The 21,191-nt window shown below is 35.9% G+C and overlaps 1 protein-coding gene across 4 annotated transcripts in view; it reads left to right on the top strand.

Annotated features, from left to right (window-relative positions):
• CDKAL1 (CDKAL1 threonylcarbamoyladenosine tRNA methylthiotransferase) overlaps window positions 1–21,191 on the top strand; it is a 638,543-nt gene that overhangs the window by 205,365 nt on the left and 411,987 nt on the right. For all 4 annotated transcript variants that reach the window (XM_090271743.1, XM_090271744.1, XM_090271742.1 and 1 more), the window contains one exon: window positions 20,622–20,742. In XM_090271743.1, coding sequence (XP_090127869.1) covers window positions 20,622–20,742 — 121 coding nt within the window. The remainder of the gene's footprint in view (window positions 1–20,621; window positions 20,743–21,191) is intronic.

Raw genomic sequence — 21,191 nt, 5'->3', positions numbered from 1 at the left:
CACATCCTTTTCCTGCTGGCTTGTATCTACTACCTTCCATATGCTGTTATTAATGCTCATTAATTTTGAACCTTTGATTTATTTAGAAATTGATGACTTCAGAGTATGAGAATGAGACAATACCTTAATCTTCTTTTGAAATTCCAAAATAAAATGAAATGTCATGATTAAAAATTTTTAGCACTGATAATTTTAAATGTTCTTTTTTTTTCCAAACCATTTTTCAATCTTATTTTGGAGAATTCAGAAGTAGTAGCATTTATTATAAACTTACAGTGTTACAAATACTGTGCTAAACACTTCACACGGATTAAGTCGTTTAATCTTCAAAACAGTACTGTGAAGTGGGAATAAATATTATTCTCACTTTTAGATGAGGAATTTGAGACACAGGCCTCACAGCTGGTAAGTGGCAGAGTCGGGATTTGAGTAAGTTCTGGCTCTAGTTCCTGCGCCCCTAAGTTTGATGCTGTATTCATGCTGTGCTGACTTCCCTGCTCTTTCCCAGCTGAGAATCACTACCTTGGTGATTGTTTGATTGAGCTTGTTAAAGCCCTGCTTCAAGATGCTTGAGGATATTGTTGCCTTATTTATTTTCTGTTTGAGTACCAGACATGTACTGTCCATTCAATAATTTTTTTCAGAAGTTAATTGTAATGAAGATAACACAGGAGAAAATGTAGGTAACCTTGAGTATGGCACTGATTTTTTTTAGGTGCAACACCTAAGCCATGATGCATGAAAGAAATAATCGATAAGCCAGACTTCATTAAAATTAAAAACTTTTGCTTTGCAAAATACACTGTTAAGAGAAGGAGAAGACAGTTATAGACTGTGAGACAAATATTTGGAAAATATATATCTGATAAAAGACTCTTTTGGAAAATACACAAAGAACTCTTAAAATTCAGTAATAAAATAAACAACCTGACTTAACAAATGGGCCCATAGCCTGAACAGAAATTTCAAGAAAGAACATATACAAATGGCAAGTAGGCATGTGAAGAGATGTTTAACGTCCTATGTCATTAGTCAGTTGGAAATTGAAACAACAATGAGCCACCATTGCACACACATTAGAATGGCCAAAAACTAAACACTGACAGCCCCAAATGCAGATGAGAATGTGGAGCAACAGGAACTCTCATTTGTAGCTGGTAGGAATACAAAAGGGTTTGGGTGTTTCGTACAAAACAAAACATACTCTTCCCATAGGATCCAGCTGTTGCACTCCTTGGTATTTAGCCAAGGGAGTTGAAAACTTATGTCCACATAAGAACTTGTGTGTGGATGTTTACAGATATTTTATTCATAATTGCAAAAACTTGGGCACAGCCAAAATGTCCTTCAGTGAATGGATAAACAAACTGGTACATTTAAATGGTGGGATATTACACAGTGCTGGAAAGAAAATGAATTATGAAACCATGAACAGGTGTGGAGGAAACTTAAATTACTAAGTGAAATAAGTCAATCTGAAAAGGCTATAGCTATATACTCTGTGATTCTAAATAATATTCTGGAAAAGGTAAAACTGTGGAGATAGTTAAAAGATCAGTGATTACCAGCTGATACTGGGGGCCATGGAAGGGATGAATAGACAGAGGACAGGATTTTTTAGGGCAGTGATACTATATTTTAGGGCAATATGATACCGTAGTGGTTCAATCTGACTATATATACTCCTGCCATTATCCTTGAATTATTTTACACTCCTGCATATGTGTCTTCAGTGGTTGCCTGTTACCCACCAATTTTTTTCATTACTTTCATTGTTGACACTATTGCAGATGTCCCCGTTTTTCTCCCCTTTGTCCCCCTTCTTCCAGGCCCCTGCTACCCCTTCCTTCTGGCTATCACCACACTGTTGTCTGTGATCTTAATTATCTTATACCCCATTCTGCCATCTTCACTTGTTTTTTTCATTAATTTCACGCATACACCTTTTGCGCTAATCAGTTGTCTATTTGCTGTTTCTTCTGTTATTTGCAGTCTTCTGTTATTTGCAGTTTGCTTCACATTCATCTTAGGGTTCTGCACAGAGTGGATACAGTCTGTTTGTTCCTCGAGATTCATTCTCCACCCTTCTCCACCTGATGTGTGTTCATGGAGGCTGACCTGTGTGGGCTGCATCAGTAGATCCTTGCTCTCTAGCATCTAGCTGGATTTAGTCCATTGGAGGTTGGCGGTGTGACTGGAGCATGAGATAGGAGTATGGGTTGCCTTCTCACCCCCTCCCTCCCTGCTTGCTTCTTTCTCAAAGGCCATAACTTCTGTCAGGTGGCTCCCTCTATTCATCTACATATTCAAGTTCCTGTAACTCTTCCCTTCCTTTGATTTTTCAGGCTCAGGAATAGAAACAGCACCCCATTGTCGCTCCTGTTTGAGTACCGAATTGTCTCTCCTTGGTTTTGCTAACCTTGCCAAAATTTAGTAAATAGTCCCTTTATTAAAATCTCGTCAATTACACAGTATACCATCTGCTTTGCTGGGACCCTGATTGATACATGCTCTGTGGAGAAGTGAGACTCAGCCCAGAAGGGCCAGATGGAATATAGAGGATTTTGCCATAACTGTCTTGTTTCCACATTTGATTTTTGTTGGGCTCTCTTCATATGTCTTCCTTGGAGGGGATTTGGACAGACAGCCTGTGCCATAGCCTGTTTGCGTTCTTACTGCTCCTGATGCTATACCAAGTGATGTTTTAACAAATGTATTAATAAGACACATTGATGCTGAAAGCATTTAAATTTCTTATACTTAACATAAAACTGTGTGAAGCATATTCCATTTGTATCTCTCTTAGTTGGAACTAAATAGAAGATTTAACGTTATTTTGAATTAAACTTCACTATTTCAATAGTGGCTTGAAATTTTTATCCATTTTGTAGCATTAGTTTTGTGAGACTGGATTATATGAATTTAGGATTTTCTTCTGTTAATGTTGATAATGCAACAAGGTACATAATCTAAGGGAAGAAATGTAATGTTTAAAGGATTTAAATTCATTTCTTTCTTTTAAAGATACTCATGAATTTTAGTTTTGGTTTACAAGGTCATTAAAACTTTATTTATTTTTTTTAAATCTCTGAAGGAAATACCAATCCTCATTTCTTCTTATACGTGTACATTATGTCCTCAAAACAAAAAACATTAAAAAAAAATCCTTTGTGAATGTCTAACCGGATAACTTAAGACAAATGATTGCAAGTAAATATTGCCTATTGAAATTAGAAAACTATTTTTACTATTACATCATATTTCTTTCCCAGTCAACCTCTAATAAAAGAGGCCTCTATTGTTATTAACATGTTTGCTGGTATTTTATTCAGTCTAATTCCAAAAGCCTCCAGTGTTGGTAATTCAAGTCTTTCCCAGTATGGTACAATCTGCTAGTTTAATTGATTTTTTGTTTTCCCTTACTTCTTAGTAATTGATGGAATCCTGGATTAGACTTACCTAAATTCCCAGGGTACTTCACCAAACAGCTCTTTCTTATTTAACACCTTGCCGTTATTCTTCACTCTGCCTGATTTTGTACTTTGCATTTGATGCTATTTCAGAGCGTAAACTCTTCGTAAATTGACTGGAAGGCAGAACTATATAAAGTGTGGTTTTATCAGTGTTAATCATGAATACAGTAACTGCTTTACTTGAGGACGTTTTCCAAGCATAATGGATAAGTGAATTGAGCTTGAATGTGGAGCATTTTACATCTGCAACAGTATTGGACTACAAAGGCATATTTGCTCTTTCAATAAACAATTTTATTGCTGTTCAGTATATGCTTTGAAAGAACACTTATGCTACAGTTACTATAGACTGAATATAGTGGAAAAAGTTGTGCTTTTGGTTTTACATAATGAACACAATAGTCTCATTGGATTAACTTCTAACTTCTAGTAACTCAAGAAGCAAGGATGTTTTTGCTGCTTTTTATTTAGGATTTTGTTGTTGTTGTTTTTTCATGAGCCTGTTTGTTTTATGTACCATGCTAATATGTGGTTAGGGTTTGGTAACCATTGCATTTTACCACCTTCTTAAATGGGTCATTTTAAGTCTTTTCTTATATCCTTTCCTTTCCCCTCCATCTGTTCCCCCAAATTAACAATGGGATTCTACCTTTAGTCATTTATCCTCTATACATCTACATACATTATTTCTGGAGTGAATATCTTTATTAGTTATATCTGTCTTATATCAAATCATAAAATTTTCAGATATAAGGAGAGGCAAATTTCTTTATACCCAAGCAGCAGAATTATAGAACTTTAAGTTGATTTTTCACATCACTTTATTCTATACCTTGGTTTGGAATGATGACTGGAAAGGACTCTCTGTTAGTGAAATCACCATGTCACCTCTTGTCTGTATTTCTCTGACTTCATAACTTTATTAGCCGAATTGTCAGTCCTGTTTTCTAGCCACATGCATACTGAGCAGCAACAGTATTATTTATCTTTTAGAAAATATGAAATAGATGCTCTTGAGTCTTCTTTAATTGTTGTAAATGCTCATCATGTTTACTGTTTTTTTAAAAAATTAAGTTTAAGTCTGTGTAATACTTTTTAGTCATTAAAGTTTTTATACTGAAATAAATGCTGACATGTATCCCCTAGGTGGATTCTGCTACTTTATGATGGCTTCAGAATTGTTTTATATGTTTTGGTTTGTCTTAAATTTAAATACACTGCTTTAATGTGTTCAGCACTTATATTTTCTTTTCTATTTGAAAATGCTTTTTTTTTATGGTTTCAAACTACCTTTTATTATTACTGGAGTTTATATGAAAACTGGTATTTCATTAACTTTTGATCTATTTATTCTGGGCTGGGGAGGGTGCATAGTGTTAAACAGTTCCTTAGGTTGATGATCTTGCTGTAGTTTTCACATAACCCACTATTATAATGGTTCATTGGATTTGATTGTTCAAAACAGGAAATGAAATTACTTTAAGCTCTTAGGCTTCCCATGACCCAGCCCTACTGTTTGTTAGTGGTCCACTGATCTATCTGGTAAAGTAGCCCCATCCTTTCTTGTTTAAATATTAACAAGGACTTACCTATTGTGAAACGGGGCTTGCACGTTAACTCTGCAAATCTTGAGTGCCTGTGCAGACTGCATGAAAGTGAGACTACAAGCATTGTTGAATTCTCTTAAAATGTATTATTGTAGTCTAGACTTTTATGAAAATTGTAAATATAAAATGGCTTATTAAGTTTTAACATTTGATTTAAAAGTTTGTATAGTAATCATTTTCATCAGGTATTTGGTATTTACTGTAATAGGAATTATTTAGTAAAAAATGCCAGGTAGATCAGTTAATCCTGTTTTGAGGCTCACATAGAAAATATGAAAATAAATATAAAGAAAACTTTACATATACATAGGAAATTTTTTTCTTATGATGGTCGTCCTTGATTATGACTTACTTAAGAGAATGGGCACATGGTACGCTGCCTTGATGCTCTGCATGCATGTCATATGCTGTAGTACTCATCTGGGAAAGTTTTAGTTTTCACTGAAAGAATCTATTTTTGTTTAGTAAAATGTAGTGAGAATAGTTGGGACTGGAAACTTAGAGAATATAATACTAGAAGCTTTATTACATTTTTCAAATAGAGGGTGAACTTGCAGGTTAATTGTGGCACTTTCTGTTTTGGTTTGACTGCTCTTAACACAATAGGAAATTGTGTTGTATTGGTAATCCTCCTTTAGTACTTTATAGCTGAGTTCCCTAAAAATAGAAATATAAAGTGATAATCAGGTCATCTTAGAGGTGCAATATCTAAAACTTCAATAGCAAAATAAAATATACAGAAAAATTATGATCATCTTTGAAAAATTTATTTGAAACCAATTATTTTATTGTCAGTAACATCACACAGCACAGACAAGTGAGAAAACTGGTAACAGTAATTTGACGATTCAGATGTGACCAGACAAAATATTTAAATCTGAATTTCTCTTTTTCTTGAAAAATTTGCTTAATAGCCTATTTTACTTCATCAGACAGTTGTCGAATGGCATTTATTAGGTGATTCGACCTTTCCTTAGAAAATTTAATGTTAGTAATCTGCAAGGAGAAAGAATACTGGATTGACTTTAACATTTTGTATCTAATGTTTGGAGAGATCCATCTTTTCTTTAAAAAGTTTTCTCTGTGTCATTCTACAGAGCATACAGCGTATATGTAGCAGTTACTTCCGAGACTGAGAGAATAAATACCAATTTCATTTCCTTATTAGTTTGAGGGCAGGGAAACTCATTTGTAGAATCTCCAGTTAGGATATAAACTATGAATGGATTTTGAGAACTTTATCAGTACTGCTGTTTTATAACAAAGCCTATGTTGTATTGAGTTATAAGGAAATAGTAATTGAAATGTCCTTATAAAAGATGGTTTCTAACACACTGAATCTTTATTCGTCGGCAGCCATCCGTCTCGAGAGACGATGGTGTAGCTTCTTAAGAGTCTATCTGCACCGCCGAGAATGGTTGTGCAGTCCGACTCGGGAGTGACACGGTATCTGTCTCCTCCCTTGTTGAATCGACATCTTGTGTTGACGCTGGAGTGTCCTCTCCAGTGAAGCTGAAGCTACAGAGCCTGGGCAGGGTGATATGGAGGGTCTGCTGTTGCCCATGCAGCAGACCCCCCCTCTCTTCGCAGCTGAAGGGCCCAAGGGAAAGACGGAGTCAATACAGCTTGGCTTCAGGTGCGCCGCAGGAGTTGCCGGTGTTGACTACAACGTCAAACCGCCTTAGGGACTCCGGCTCCGGATTTTCTGTCGGGGTTTACTCCCTTAGCCTTTCCCCTGAAGAGGTATGCCGCAAGGCAGCGGAGGTTTTTTGGAGTCAGAGTTTTCCTTCTCTGAATCTTTATTATAACTGAGAATTTAAGCGCACCATTGCTTTAAGCTATGCTGAAGTCTTCTGCTGTGATGGGTGGGTAAGAACCCTAGTCTGACAATATGAAGTGCTGTGTTGAAATGCTTGTTTTCCTGCTAACAGGTCATATTTAACAACCCACATAATCTCTCTTTGGTTCTCGGTTTTCTGCGTTGGAACTTGTATGACATGGAAGGCTCCTTCAGCTCAGAAATTCTAGGGGTGTTGAGTTTGCAGTATAAAACCGAGTTTCAGAGTCTGACCTTAGAGCGGGATACTGAGACTTTGGACAGTGATCTCTAGCAAAAGTTATTAGAATAATGGGACTAGCTTTTTCTTGCGTCCTAATCTTCACTTGCCACGTTTTATTTTTCCTGCCCCTTGCCTACAAAATGTATCTCGGTGTCCTCCCGTGAAGAGGGTCTTGAGGAGGGCACAGCCCTCTGCTTCTCTTTTATTTCGTTAGGTTGTTACGCCATCCTGCGTGGTGATAGACTCTATTGCCAGTGCCTAAGAGTTTCCTACTTCATTGAAAACAACTTTTATTTCTGCCCTGGGGTATGTTTGTTTTCAGGACTTTGAGACAGGCAGTTTTAGTCTTGGTGACTAGGATTGCTGGAGAAGGAAATGAGAGGACTTAATGTGAGGCGAGAGGAATCACCTGGAGCAGTGATTTTCAAAGGTGTTTCATGGAAGAGGAATGGTAGCCAAAAGGGACTCCTGGCCACAGAGGGGAGATGGCAGGGTGGTTTGTCAGAACCTGAGGGAAGCTGGCGGTAGGATATTTTGCCATGTGGCCCTTCACCTAGATTTGTTGCCATTGTGAGCCCCTGTTACACCTGGGTAAGGATCACATCGCTTAGATGTTCTGGGATGGGAAACAGCCACGGTTCTCCACCTTGTTCTCTTGGCACATGCACTAAGGTTTACCCAGGAGCACATGCAATTCCTCGCATACTACTGCTTTCTTCCCTTCCCTTATATCCAAGAAATTGTATCAGAATGCAAGCAAGTGATTTAATAGGGATGGCCTTGAGTTTCCTTTAACTTACACATTTAAAAATCATTTGCAAATTTATCATTATCAATTCAATTATTTGTGACCTAGTTCCCAGCCCTCTGGGGCTTTAAAAATGAATGGGATCTGCCTTGAATCCACAGTGTTTGAAAGTTTTGAAAATCTCCTGGCCTTCTTGTTTTGGAGAAACACTATAGGTCTTGATAGGACTACAATTGCATTAATTTTAGGAGCAACTGTAATTACCTTCTCTCTAGCTCTTTGTAATTTACGCTTTTCTTTTACATTAATCTGATTGTACTCTGCAGGAACCCTGGAATCGCTGATTGTACAGCCAGGCAGCGGTGTAGTATCATTTGAAACCTAGTCCTCTAATCTCATGTGCTTTACGTTTGGTTAAGCTGCTTACCTTGAATGGAGGGAAGTGAGAAAGTGAGACCGTTTATTATTATTTCCTTTTCTTGTGTCTATTGTTTCAGGTCACTGCTCACCCATTTCTAGTTCTCTTTCATATTCTTGCTTATACATTTTGTTCCCTCACACTTCTTGTTTCCTTCTAATCTCTTTTCTCCCCTGTCCTTTCTCTGAGTTTTACTTGCCATTTTTGTGCCAATGTAAGAACTTTTTTGTAAGGAGTTAATAAATACTTGTTATATTAAAAAAAAAATTAGTCTTACCTTGCTATAAAGATGCTGAATTTAGTAATGAGTGAGTAAAAGTATTCCTTAACTGTAGTAACCAATAAATGCTAGTCCAACTAATAAAAAGCTGAAGAAGATATTCTACATAAAAATTCTCCTGGGTAAGATTTTAAGGGTAATTTTTGATGGCTTTGGTGTGAAACACACTTCATACAGTTTTTACTGTCATATGGTTAAGTCAAGAAAATTCTTCCACATTTTTAAAAGACATGGCCTATATTCTAAATCCTAGTTTTGCATTTAGACTTGATAAATATTGAAGCTGTAAGTAGAAGGATTTTGATATAGATAACTTTCTGTATTTAACATTTCATAACCAACATTAATTGTAATTTTCTAAAATTAAGTTTTAAAAATACTATTTGATCAGTCTGTTGATCAGAAGTAAAAATTATCTCAGGGCCACCTAATTTCTACCTCCTAAACTATATTTAGAATCATTTTCATTTTTCAAGGTGTAGTTTTTCAAGTGGATCACCTTCATGCCATGTTTTAATAAATCTTTTCAGTGAAATCTGTTTTTAGCAATAGACTGCTTTTAAGAAGTAGAAAATGAACAGCAAGCAGGAATTCTATTAAAGAGCTATGCTTGTTGTGCTAATAGTATTGTGTCGTAATGCACTGTGAAGTATATATAGTCACGGATATAAATTGTGTCCTGCTTTCTCAGCCTCCCACACTAGCGTCACCTCTCCTCGAAGCCTTTCCTCATATTTCCTAGGAAAGTTGACCACTCTCTCATGATGTCCCCCATGTTCCTAGAAACACTGACCAGACCATCAGTGACATTTAGTCCCAGTTATTTGTTAACAAGTCTGTTTTCCTTGCGAGACCTTAAGACCCTTTTTAGGACAGCAGTTATGTGGTGGCTCAGGACAGAATAGGTTTTTTTTTTTTGGTGGGAAGGTTATTTTGGGAGTCTTTTTATTGTAAGTAAATAGTGATAAATTATATTTCATACACCATTTTAAAGCTCATCTATAGTATGAAACCTGTTTCAGTTATGCATATGCATTAATGTATCATGTTATGATATCAAGTGTTCATCTCTTGTTTTTCTTTAACATTTCTACACTGATTTTATTGCTGCCATTACTATAGAAGTGCAGTGGTAGAACTTACAGAAGAGAGTGTGATTTAAAGCCCACAAGTGAGCTCTAGATGCACCCTTCCCTAATCACCTCCTAGCTAGATTGCCTTTGTACTGCCTGCAGTGCAAATGTGCTCAGCTTATCAAATGATGAAATGAAACACAGTAAGGACAGACAGGAATTTTTTAAGATCCAGAGATGGGACAACTCTCTAACTTTCCTTGCTTCCCATCTCTTTCCTGTCACACTTTATGGTGGCTTGAGTTGAATAATAGCTGGAGGAAACTTGAAATTTTCATTCCAGATTTAATGTGGGAATTTGAGCTTCCGTTTTTAAAAGTTAAATGGCTTATTACTTCTATATGTCTTGCATTTGAATGCTATTTTCTAGCAGCTTGAATGTCATCCATTGTAAGGTTTGTTTACTTTCATCGCCTGGTGCAGTAATTTTGGGAATACAGTTTTGAGCATGAGCAATGATTAAGTTCTTTATCGCTGTGATGGACGCTTTACATACCGAAGCTGAAGCATACACAGCTTTATTACTGTAAGCACTAAAGCCTTGGAGCTACTTAACGAATTTAGCGTTCAAGAATGCCTGGCATAGCAAGACAGCCAATGATCTGAGGAGTTATTTTGAGGGTCTTCACTAATGTGGAGATACTGACTACTTTCACTTTTGAATGTTTTGATGTACACGTGATGTAGATTGGGAAAAATAAGTTGGCACCACACAAATCTCCCATTGTCATAAAAAGTATATCTGCTTATAAAAGATGTAATTAAAATATAAAATTAAATGCTTATAATAAGTTGTCTCCAGAAGATGTCTCCATTAGGGTAAGAAGACATTTTGATTATGTGGATTATTTGTTATATATAACCGTTTGTTTAATATGCAGATTATTTGTTATATGTAGCCTTTGTTTAATATATTGACCTTAAAATAATTGCCATAATTAGTTGTATCAGCGATGCTGTGCAAATGGGAGAAAAAAATTCCCGAGTGTTTATTTTAACAAATGTTTCAAACTTTTTATGTTTCAGAGTTCTAGACCATACATAAATTTCACATCATTATAATTATAATAGAATGTGTTTTTGTGCCACAAGAGTTTTGATATTAAATAAGACTTAAACTTCTAGGCATTTAAACTCTGTATTATGACCCTACCTTAGCTTCCTCTCCAGCTGCCTATCAGGTAAGGTGTTGGATTCTGCATGTTTTGTTAAACTCTGGGAATGTGCACTGGTAACATAAGTAACTTTGTAGGCTCTCCTCACACTTTGATTCATGCTTTAAATTCTGTCTTTTTGGACAATGATTCCTAACATCACTTCCTTATTTTAATATCTTTTCTAGGTATCATTGTTCTAGTTAAAATTTAAATTCTTAGTATGTGGTGAAATCTTAGTAGCTAAAATTGGTGCTTGAATAGTAATGACCTTGTGTTTTTGAGTCAATTTTAGCATTTCCCATAAAGTTTTCCCACAAAGTTTTCCCACCCAGACTTGTGACAAAGCCACATCTAACATTTAACCCAATTTCTTTGTTTTACTTTGCTTTTTTCTTTTAAAATGAAAACATTTCAAGGGAGTGTCACACTTTAGTTTGCATTTCAGAGAATACTTGCTTTCTTGAGAGGTGTGCACATATGAGGAATGACATTTAGTGGAGTAAACAGACTTCTAGCTACATTTTTGTTTTCCTTGGTAATTAAGTAGTTAAAACTGCCTATGAAGGATATGTTAATAGCTCCAAGCATTTTGTAGAAAAACAGATTAATTGAACATTCCTTTCTGATATTAAATAATACTCAAATTGATGTGACTGAATTTATTCAAGTGAGAGTTGATATCTGCTGTGCATTTTGCTCCCCTTCTTCCTGATCGAATTTTCTGCCAGTCTTCTCCTGCCCTCTGCCTCCAGACACCAACATCATGATAGATTGCTTTACTAGGAAGTTTTCCAGCAGGCTGGCCCAGAGCTTGGGGTTCGGACAGGTCTTCTGAATGTGTCCTTAATAGGACTGAAGTTGTGTGAGGTGAAAGCAGTAAGAGACCAAGAAACCTTGGCATGAGGCCTCTCTCTGTGGTGGTGGTGGAGGTGGGTGGTCACATATTCAGGAAACAATGAATGGCCATTGGAATCAGGTGGGGGGAAGAAAGTATTGAAGGGAAGTCTGGCTGTTTATAGCACCTTTAGAAGAAAGAAAAGGAAATTAAAGGGAAAAAATAAAACATAGAGGTCCAAGTTGCCAGATCACTGGTGCTTTTGTAATATTCTAGTGTTAGTTTGTACAAACCACTTTACCTTTAGGAACCAAAGAGGACAGATTGGTCTGTGTGTAGAAACATAATTAATAAATATGTAGTTTGTAGGTAGTTTTATTTCTGTTATATGTGCTTATAGGTTAGGGGTTGGTTCTTTTCTATTTGTGAGTAACCATTGTAATTGACTTCCTGACATGTTGGTACACTGGGCTTTCTATATGTGGATGGGATATTTTCCGTCAGCTCTAATAATATTCAATGCAGTGGGCACTGTAGGGTTTGGAAAAGAGACTTTTGCTCTTGAACATCCATAAACACATTGAATATTGATACAAGTAACTGGCTTGCTTTTTTTCACAGAGGTTTTTCAGTATTATGAATTCACATATATGCATATAATAGTAAATTATATTTAAAAAACTAGCTTTTCGTTCAAAATTTTGTAATATATAATTGTTTGAGCTAATGAAATGATTTACTAACATTCTTTAGTAGATTAGATCAAGTTTAGTGGATTAGCTCAGAATCAGCTTTTTGTAGTTGATTTATTTAAGTGCCGAAAGCCTCAGGCTTAAAATTAAATTTGTTTTAAAGGGGCTGAACTTTTTGTGACACTTGTAAATAACAACTTAGATGTTTATTAAAGATAGTTAGAAACCCACTGAGACATACTTGACCATTTTTTAGAGCAGATGAAATGTGAATTTACATTTAAAATGGAAAAGATAAAAATATTAGAAATATAATGTTTGAGTAAGTCCCATTCTACACATAAGGCAATCTTTTTTACTCTTTGTATTAAACTAGCATATCTTTATTTTAATCACTTTACATCTTTATCCCTGTCTCCTCAGTGGTCTCATGTTGTTATCAGTTGATCTGGTCACACTGAGCATCTTTCTTCCCATCTGTTCTATTACTATTACCTCCTTTAATTTCTTACTATATGTGATTGAAATTATGTAAAAACTGGTATTTTCACTCTTTTTCTTTCAAACTCTGTTGTTCTGGTTTCTTTTTTTCCCCCCCTCCCTTTCTCTTCAATCGAGCCACAAAGGGCGATGAAATTCACAGTAGTCACAAAATAAATCAGTATTCATAGAAGAGCCATTCATTTTTCATCATAGCGCTAGGCATCAGTGGCTCACCAGAAGGGACCAGACAAAAAGCAATGTGCATGTAACTATGGTCCTTGCTTCATGGTCCCTTCATAAATATAGCGTGTTCATTTTCAGCAAAAATTTGCTACAGAAATTTTTTCTTTTCACTTTTACATCTTTACTCCCTCAGCATGTTTTCCTGTTCCTCAGCCCCTATTTCCTCTTCTTTGCTTCCCAAAGACATGCCATCATGAAGCCATCTCTTTTGGTTTTATTCTTCGTTCTGTCAAATTGGAGTTTATTTTAGATGGTAATGATTTTAGTATATATTTTTATTCTGCCGTCTATAGAATTAAGGAGTTAATTTGAAACAGGAATTCTATTTCAGAAATAATTTTTATCTATATATTTGTTAAATTGATTAGGGTAACATTGGTTAATAGCATAACATTTTTTATATAACAAAAATGTTTGATTCTGCTAGTTAATTTTTTTTAAAGATAATTTTTCTGTAGTTGCTTGAATTTTGTTCCTTTCATTGTTGGCTAGATATAATGAGCGACTTCTATGTTATTTCCCACTTTGTCTTTGGTGTACTATATTTTCAGTCTTTTTAAAAAAACAGACACTTGTTAGGTCTGCCACTCTTTAATGAATCATTGGATTGGAAAATAACTCATTATATCATCAGGCAGAGATATGTTCCTTTATTTGCATGTAGATAGTGAAGATGAATAATTTATCAAATGTTATTAGTGCAGGCTGCGTATTACTGAAGTCTCAGCAGGATATAATGAAGTTTGTCTCATGCCAGTATGAAAATAACATGCCTTTGCATAGTCATTATTGAACTTTTGGCATTTCTCAGAGAACTATTATGTTATCATGCCGATCTTGCTCACCTCTTCATTAACTGGACTTTTGATTGAAGAGTTCAACTTATCTTAAAAATCTGTGAAGTTTGGTATGCCAAGTGCTTGCTTGACTCGAGCTATGTTTCTACATCAGAGCAAGAATTTTCAGAATGAATGAAGTACATAATACTTCTTATTAAAGTGATTAGTGCAAAAAAGCCATGACTGATGGTTTTATTACTTCTAGTCATGAAAAGCTGCCTGTATAAGAGATCGTTAAGCAATGTACCTTTCTGAAACGAGGGGTGGTGAGACATGTATGTAATTGCTTACAATCTTATATCTGTAGTAATTACATATTTGAAGTTATCTTACATAGTTGCTTTTAAAAAGGTGGCTTTGATTTGGTTGTAGCATGATTGTGTGAGGAGGCCAACAAATCTTTCACAAGCAGTGATAAAGCTGGACAAACGGTTAAAAACAAACCATTTCAGCACCTTGGAACTCACGTAAAAGCAGTCAGCAAATTTAGAAGTTTTTCTTTTTGGAAACAACTGAATTTTGAGTGTAGTCCTGTGGTACTTGTTCCTTGGGCTACTCCCATTTTCCTTCCTCAGCCCTGTGGGCAAGGATATTCAACAGGGCAGAGCAAGCTATGGAAACCAGCAGCTTTACTGCTGCTCCCAAGACAGCTCAGCTGATCTGGAGAACTGTGAAAATGGGGATTTTGATGGCAAGTGACAGGGAGGGTTGTGATTCTGCTTCCCTGAAGTTGCGGGCCTGTTTGACACACAGTGGACAGGTAGACTGGCCAGACGTGTAACAGGGACTTCTGGAGGGTGAGACAGGGATAGGAAGCTTGATGTAAATCTCTACAGACTGGAGGCTGACTGGAGGTGGTGCACATGCACAGCAGAGACTGAAGTAGGTCCAATCCACTCGTACTTATCTGCCTGCTGGAGCCTGCACATATCCAGGGGAGGTGGCGGAGGATCTGGGAAAGCCCAGGAGAAAGTAAAAGTTGGGGCAGACTTTAAAATGGCCCTAGCTTTGAATGCCTTTACCAGCTCATACAGAGATCCGTCAGCAAATAGGAGAAATCTTACTGGTGAAGGTGTTTGAACAAATGTGTGAGAGTTGACCCTTGGGAAGTCATGCTTGGGAGAAAAACCTAACAAAATAAAACTAAGAAGGGACATCAGTGATCATTCATATTATGGAGCGATAGGGTTCATACATCTAGTCCAGGTAAGTTACTAAATAAAAAACAACCTTTAGGGTGTGTGGGGAAATCTGAATTGTGAGTTGCTACAATATATTAACTAAAATGTCCGGTATTCAACAACGTGTTGATACATGCAAAGAAAAAATATAACCATAGTTAAGAAAAGATGCAGTCAGTACCAACCGTCTTTGAGTAACCAAGATTGTTGGATTTAGCAAAGACTTCTAAACACTAAGTGAAACGTGCTCAGTCATTTAATAAAAGGATGTTGACAATGACTTGAGTACAGAATTCAAAAAAGATAGAAATTATAAAAAAGAACCAGCAGAAATCTAGAGGGGCTCAATTGCAGATTTGAGGTGGCGGAAGAAAGAAATCAGTAAATTTGAGGATAGACCAGTAGAAAATTAATCTAAAAAACAGAAGAACATGAACAGGGCCTCAGAGACCTATGGGAGAACATTTAGCACACCAATAGGTGTGTTATGGGAGTCACAGAAGGAGAGGACACAGAAAAAGTGCCCCCCCCCCCAAAAAAAAGAACCAAGAATACTGGATGAAAACTTCCCAAACTTGATGAAAAGCATTATGGATGCAAAAATCTACATGCATTGCATGTAGGAAAATCACAGAGATCCACACCTAGACACATCATACTCAAACTTTTGAAAGACAGATAAAATTTTGGAAGCTTAAGGAAGAAGTGACACTATGTACCGAGGAACAACGTAGACATTAATAGTTTGCTTCTCATCAGAAGCAAGAGAGGTCAAAGGCAGAAAAAAACTCAGCTAACAGTTTTACATCCAGCAAAGGTATCCTTCACAAATGAAGCAAAATATGAACAATCCCAAATAAACATTTTGTTACTATAAAATTTCCTGTACAAGAAATACTAAAAGCTCTTCAGGCAGAAAGGAAGTGGCACCAAGTGATAACGTGGAGTCTCAGGAGGAAATGAAGAGCACTAGAAATGATAATTAGAAATACAGAGTACTCTATAAATATTTATTTTTCACATTTTTATCTTTAAAAACATACAGTTGTATAAAATAATTATAGCAATATATTTTTGGAATTATACAACTATATATTAATATGTGTGAAAACATATAGCACAAAGGAAGAGGAGGGAAAAGAAATGGTACAATTGAACATCCACATGGAAAAAATGAACTTAAACTTTTACTGTAAACAAAAGGTAACAATGAGGATCCTAGACCTAAATATAAAAACTGAAATAGGGAAACTTCTAAAAGAAAATGTAGGAGCAATCTTTGTGCCCTTGGGCTAGACAAAGAGTTCTCAGATGTGAGAGCAAAAGCATGAGCTATAAAAGACAAAATTAATAACTTGCATTTCATTTAATTGAAAAGCATTTACTTTTCAAAGGGTGTTATCATGAAAGTGCAACTGTAAATCATAGACTGTGAGAAAATATTTTCAAATCATATATCTACTTTTTTGTAAGCAGTATATATAAAGAGTTCTTAAAGCTCGGTCATAAGACAAATATGCCAATTAAAATACTGGCAAAATACTGGAGTAGACGTTTTTATTAGTGAGGAACAGAACCAATTGTATGTGTGTGTTTTTATATAGAGAGCTGTGTTCTAAGGAATTGAATTACACCATTATGGAGGCTGAGAATTACCCAACATCTCAGTTCAGCAAGCTGAAGATGTGGGAGAGCCGATGTTTAGTTTCAGTCCAAGTTCAAAAGCCTGAGAATCAGGAGAGCTGATGGTGTAAGCTCTAGTCTACAACTGGGCAGGCATGAAAATTAAGAGCCAGTATTTCAGTTTGAGTCCAGAGGCTGGAAGAGACCAATGAGCCAGCTCTGAGGTCACACAGGAGGAGTTCCCTCCTGCTCAGTCTTTTTGTTTTATTCAGGTCTTCGATTAATTGGGCAAGGCTCACCAGTATTAGGGAAAGTAATTTGCTTTACTTAGTGTACTGATTCGAATGTTACTGTCATCCAGAAACACCATCACAGACCCACCCGAAGTTATATTTAGCTAAAGGTCTGGGCATCCATATAAAATAAACTATCACAAAATGTTGCCAAACAGGACATTACAGTTAATTAGTAATCACATGAAAAGGTACTCAACATCGTAAGTCATTATGCATATTCATTCAAACCACAATAATATACCACTACACACCCACGAGAATGGCTGTTCTTAAAAAGTTACATAACGAGATCTTGGTAGCAGTGTGGAGAAACCCTCATGCATCGCTTGTTGTGAAATAAAATGGTATCACCAGTTTGGAAAACAGTTTTTTTCTTATGATGTTAAATATAAATTTACCACATGACCCAGAGATTCCATTCATAGGAATCTGAGAGAATCAAAAACATACATCCACATGAAGATTTGTTTAAAAATCTTCATAGAAACATTATTACAATAGGTATTAATTGGGAACAATCCAAATGCCATCAGCTGATCAACAGATAATAGTGTGGAATATTTGGTGTGGGAGCAGGAGCAGACTATAAATAAGCTTGAGGGAATTTGGGGGTGATAGAAATGTTCTAAAATTGTTTGTCTTTTTGGTGATGATTGCACGACTGTATAAGTTTATTTAAATAATTGAATTGTTTATTCACAATGAGTAAATGTTATAGAATGTACCTTAGTAAAGTTATAAAAATATGTACGTATATAATGAGCAAATGACAAAGTAAACATAAAAAATAATAATTGGGAAATCTTAAGGGAATGGAATTCTTTGTACTGTTTTTCCATCTGTTCTGCAACTTACTATTCAAAATCTCAAAATTATAAAAAGTGAAATGGCTTTAGAAATGGTCTAATTTTCTTTTGTAATGTTTTAAAAAAAATAATTTCAAATATATTTGTTTTTAAAGACTAAGTCCTAAAGTGGTTTTTAAATTTTTATTTTATTTTATTTTTTACTTTTTAAAAATTCTTTGTCATTTAACGATTATGTTAACTTTCAGAAATCACTGTTATTGACAGCATTCCTTTAAAAATGTAGTTCCCAAAAGTAAATGCAATACAAGTAGTACAATCAATGCAATTAAAGTCTCTTGGATTTAGTCAACTCTGGCTGACTTAAGGAAAAAGAAAATCTGTTGTAAAGATACAAAGTAAGGAAAAAAACCTGGGTGGCTCCAGAAAACAAGGCAGTAGGAATTGGAGTGTTTTTCGCAGTTGTCATTAGAATAGCTCAGCTCCTTGAGTCACTCAGCTCAATGTTCAGTTTCAAAGGCTGATGGGCCTATCTGCATTCATGTGCCCATCCCCCTGGTCTGGTGAAGCATGTAAGTCAAGCTTTTTGAAAGAAATTGCCATTGAGATCATTAGTAAAAAGTCTTATCATTCTGAGTGTATTATTACTAAAGGAGAAAAAGGCATGCTAACAAAGTGCAGACAACCAATGCCTGAATCAGCAGACCCATGACCCGTTAGCCTTGCCGCCTGTGACTAGAAGAACCTCAGTCAGTTTGGCCTTCTGAGCAGGCCCAGCTGTCTTCAAATCCAGGAGAAGATGAGGAAAGAGTGCTGCTCTCATTTCAGATATAAACTGGATTTTCTAATCCTTTAATATTTGGGTAAAATTTTGATTTCTATCAGCATTTTACAAGTAAGAATACTAAAGGAAGAGACATTGGTAGATGAATACATAAATGCTTATATGCATACAGAGGTTTATCATCTACTTGGCAGAGAATGGTGATTTCATTACTGTTTGTGCTGTTTGGTATTTTCTAAATCATCCTCAATATATATGTATTTTCTAACTTTAATATACTGTGGCATAGGAAAGCATTCCCTAACTATTTTTATATACATATGTGCACATATGTACATACCACTCATAGTATTCCCAGAGATGTTAATAGATATAAAATAAAAAAGGATTCTATCGTTAAAATATTTATGACATGGTGCATATTCTAACACCTTCCTAGAGGTAAACAATTTAACTCTTCATTTTTTTCTTTTTAGTTTTATTTTTATTGTTTATGCTGTTACAGTTGTTCCCGCTTTTTCTCACCTTCCTCATCTCCACCCACACCCACCCTCTCCCCACCTCACGCCGGTCCCCATGTTGTTATCAGTGTCCATGGGTTGTGCAGAAAGCTTCTCTGGTTAATCCCTTCACCATCTTCCATCCCATATCCCCACACCCCACCCCACCTCTGCAGCCTCCTTTCCAGCAGCTCTTAGTCTATTTAATGCATCAAAGCTTCTGTTACTATTTTGTTTATTAGTTTATTGTGTTCATCAGATTCCACATATAAGTGAGATCATGTGGTAGTTTTCTTTCAGTGACTGGCTTAATTCACTTAGTATAATTTTCTCCAGGTCCATCCATGCTATTGAAAATGTAAGAGTTTCTTCTTTTCTACTGCTGCATAGTATTCCATTGTGTAAATGTACCATAACTTTTTTATCCACTCATCTACTGATGGGCACTTAGGATATTTCCAAATCTTGCCTATAATAAATAGTGCTGCTATACACATAAGGGTGCATATATATTTTTTGTATTGGTGTTTTGGGATCTTTGGGATATATTCCCAGAAGTGGGATCACTGGATCAAAAGGCAGTTCCATTTTTACTTTTTTAAGGGCACTCCATACTGTTTTCCACAGTGGCTGCACCAGACTGCATTTCCACCAACAGTGCACTAGGGTTTCCTTTTTCCACATCTTCCCTAACACTTGTTTGTTGATTTATTGATGGTAGTCATTCTGACAGGTGTGAGGTGGTAGGTATCTCATTGAGGTTTTAATTTGCATTTCTCTGATGAATGAGTGATATTGAGCATTTTTTCTTTTGCCTATGGGCCCTCTGTATGTCCTCTTTGAAGAAGTGTCTATTCAGGTCTTTTGCCCTTTCTTAGTTCTTTATATGTTTTGGAGATTAAACCCTTATCAGGTATCTCATTGACAAAAATGTTCTCCCATCCAGTGGGTTCCCTATTCATCTTGCTGATGATTTTTTTAGCTGTACTGAAGACCCCCTCCCTTTTTTTTTTTTTTTTTTAAATTTCTACTTGTTTATTCATTTTCGATTTACTATTCACTTTGAGTAGACAATCTGTTTTTGCATTTTTTCACCCTGTAGTGCAAAAATTGGCCGGCAGGCCTAGTGCCCAGGTGAACCCTTCCTGCTTCATAAAAGTATCTGGTCTTTGCTAGTGAGCATTTACACCTTGTGGGGAAGACGTTCTGAGGATATTTCTGTTTCCCTCATCTGTGCAGTAAAAATGTGACAATATTCAAAGCAAAGCATTTTTGACTGCAGGGCATGAACACAGTTGTCTTTCCCTTTGGTAGTATTTCTTAGGTTCAATGATCACATCTTTAGTTTTTTTCCTCATAAAGGAAAAAGTTAAATGCAAATGTTAACACATTTGTTGAGAACAGTAAATTAAAGTGAAACCGTGTGACTCATGCCAATGTATGTTCATATGCTTTATTTGAAGGTCACTCTGTGAGACTGCTGGGTCAGAAAAAGGATAATGGAAAACGGTTGGGGGGAGCACCGCTGGATTTGCCGAAGATTAGGAAGAATCCACTGATAGAAATCATTTCCATCAATACTGGGTAAGCTGCTCTCAAACGTACTCATAAAATATTCTCTATAGTCTATGAATTCAGTGTCGTTGTTGTTGGTTTTTCCTGGACCTGTGACATAGAAAAGTAGTTGTACATTTTCATGGGAAAGATAAATCAAAAAGCTCGGAAGCACATGATTATGGTTCCCTCTAAAATGTTCCCTGTATACAAATTACACTTACATTTGCAGCAGAGTTTTATATCTTTGATTATTATTATTCTAAGTTATTCTTGGTAATAACATGTATTTCATTTTCCAGCTATGCCCTTGATTAAAATCTTTTTTTTTTTAAAGTTTTATTGTGGGGAATGGTTAATGTGCTCATTATTTTGGACTTTTTTCAATAGGGTTATAGTAAATATTGCCCAAGATACAAACCATGTTTTGATTATTAACTATCTGAAGTATATATTTCAATATGTTCCTCTTGTAGTTC

Source organism: Furipterus horrens, unplaced genomic scaffold, assembly GCF_987537825.1.
Source record: "Furipterus horrens unplaced genomic scaffold, mFurHor1.1.pri manual_scaffold_3, whole genome shotgun sequence".
NCBI classification, from domain to species: Eukaryota; Metazoa; Chordata; class Mammalia; order Chiroptera; family Furipteridae; genus Furipterus; species Furipterus horrens.
Note: the sequence above shows the minus strand (reverse complement) of the source record. Positions and strands in the feature narration are given on the sequence as shown.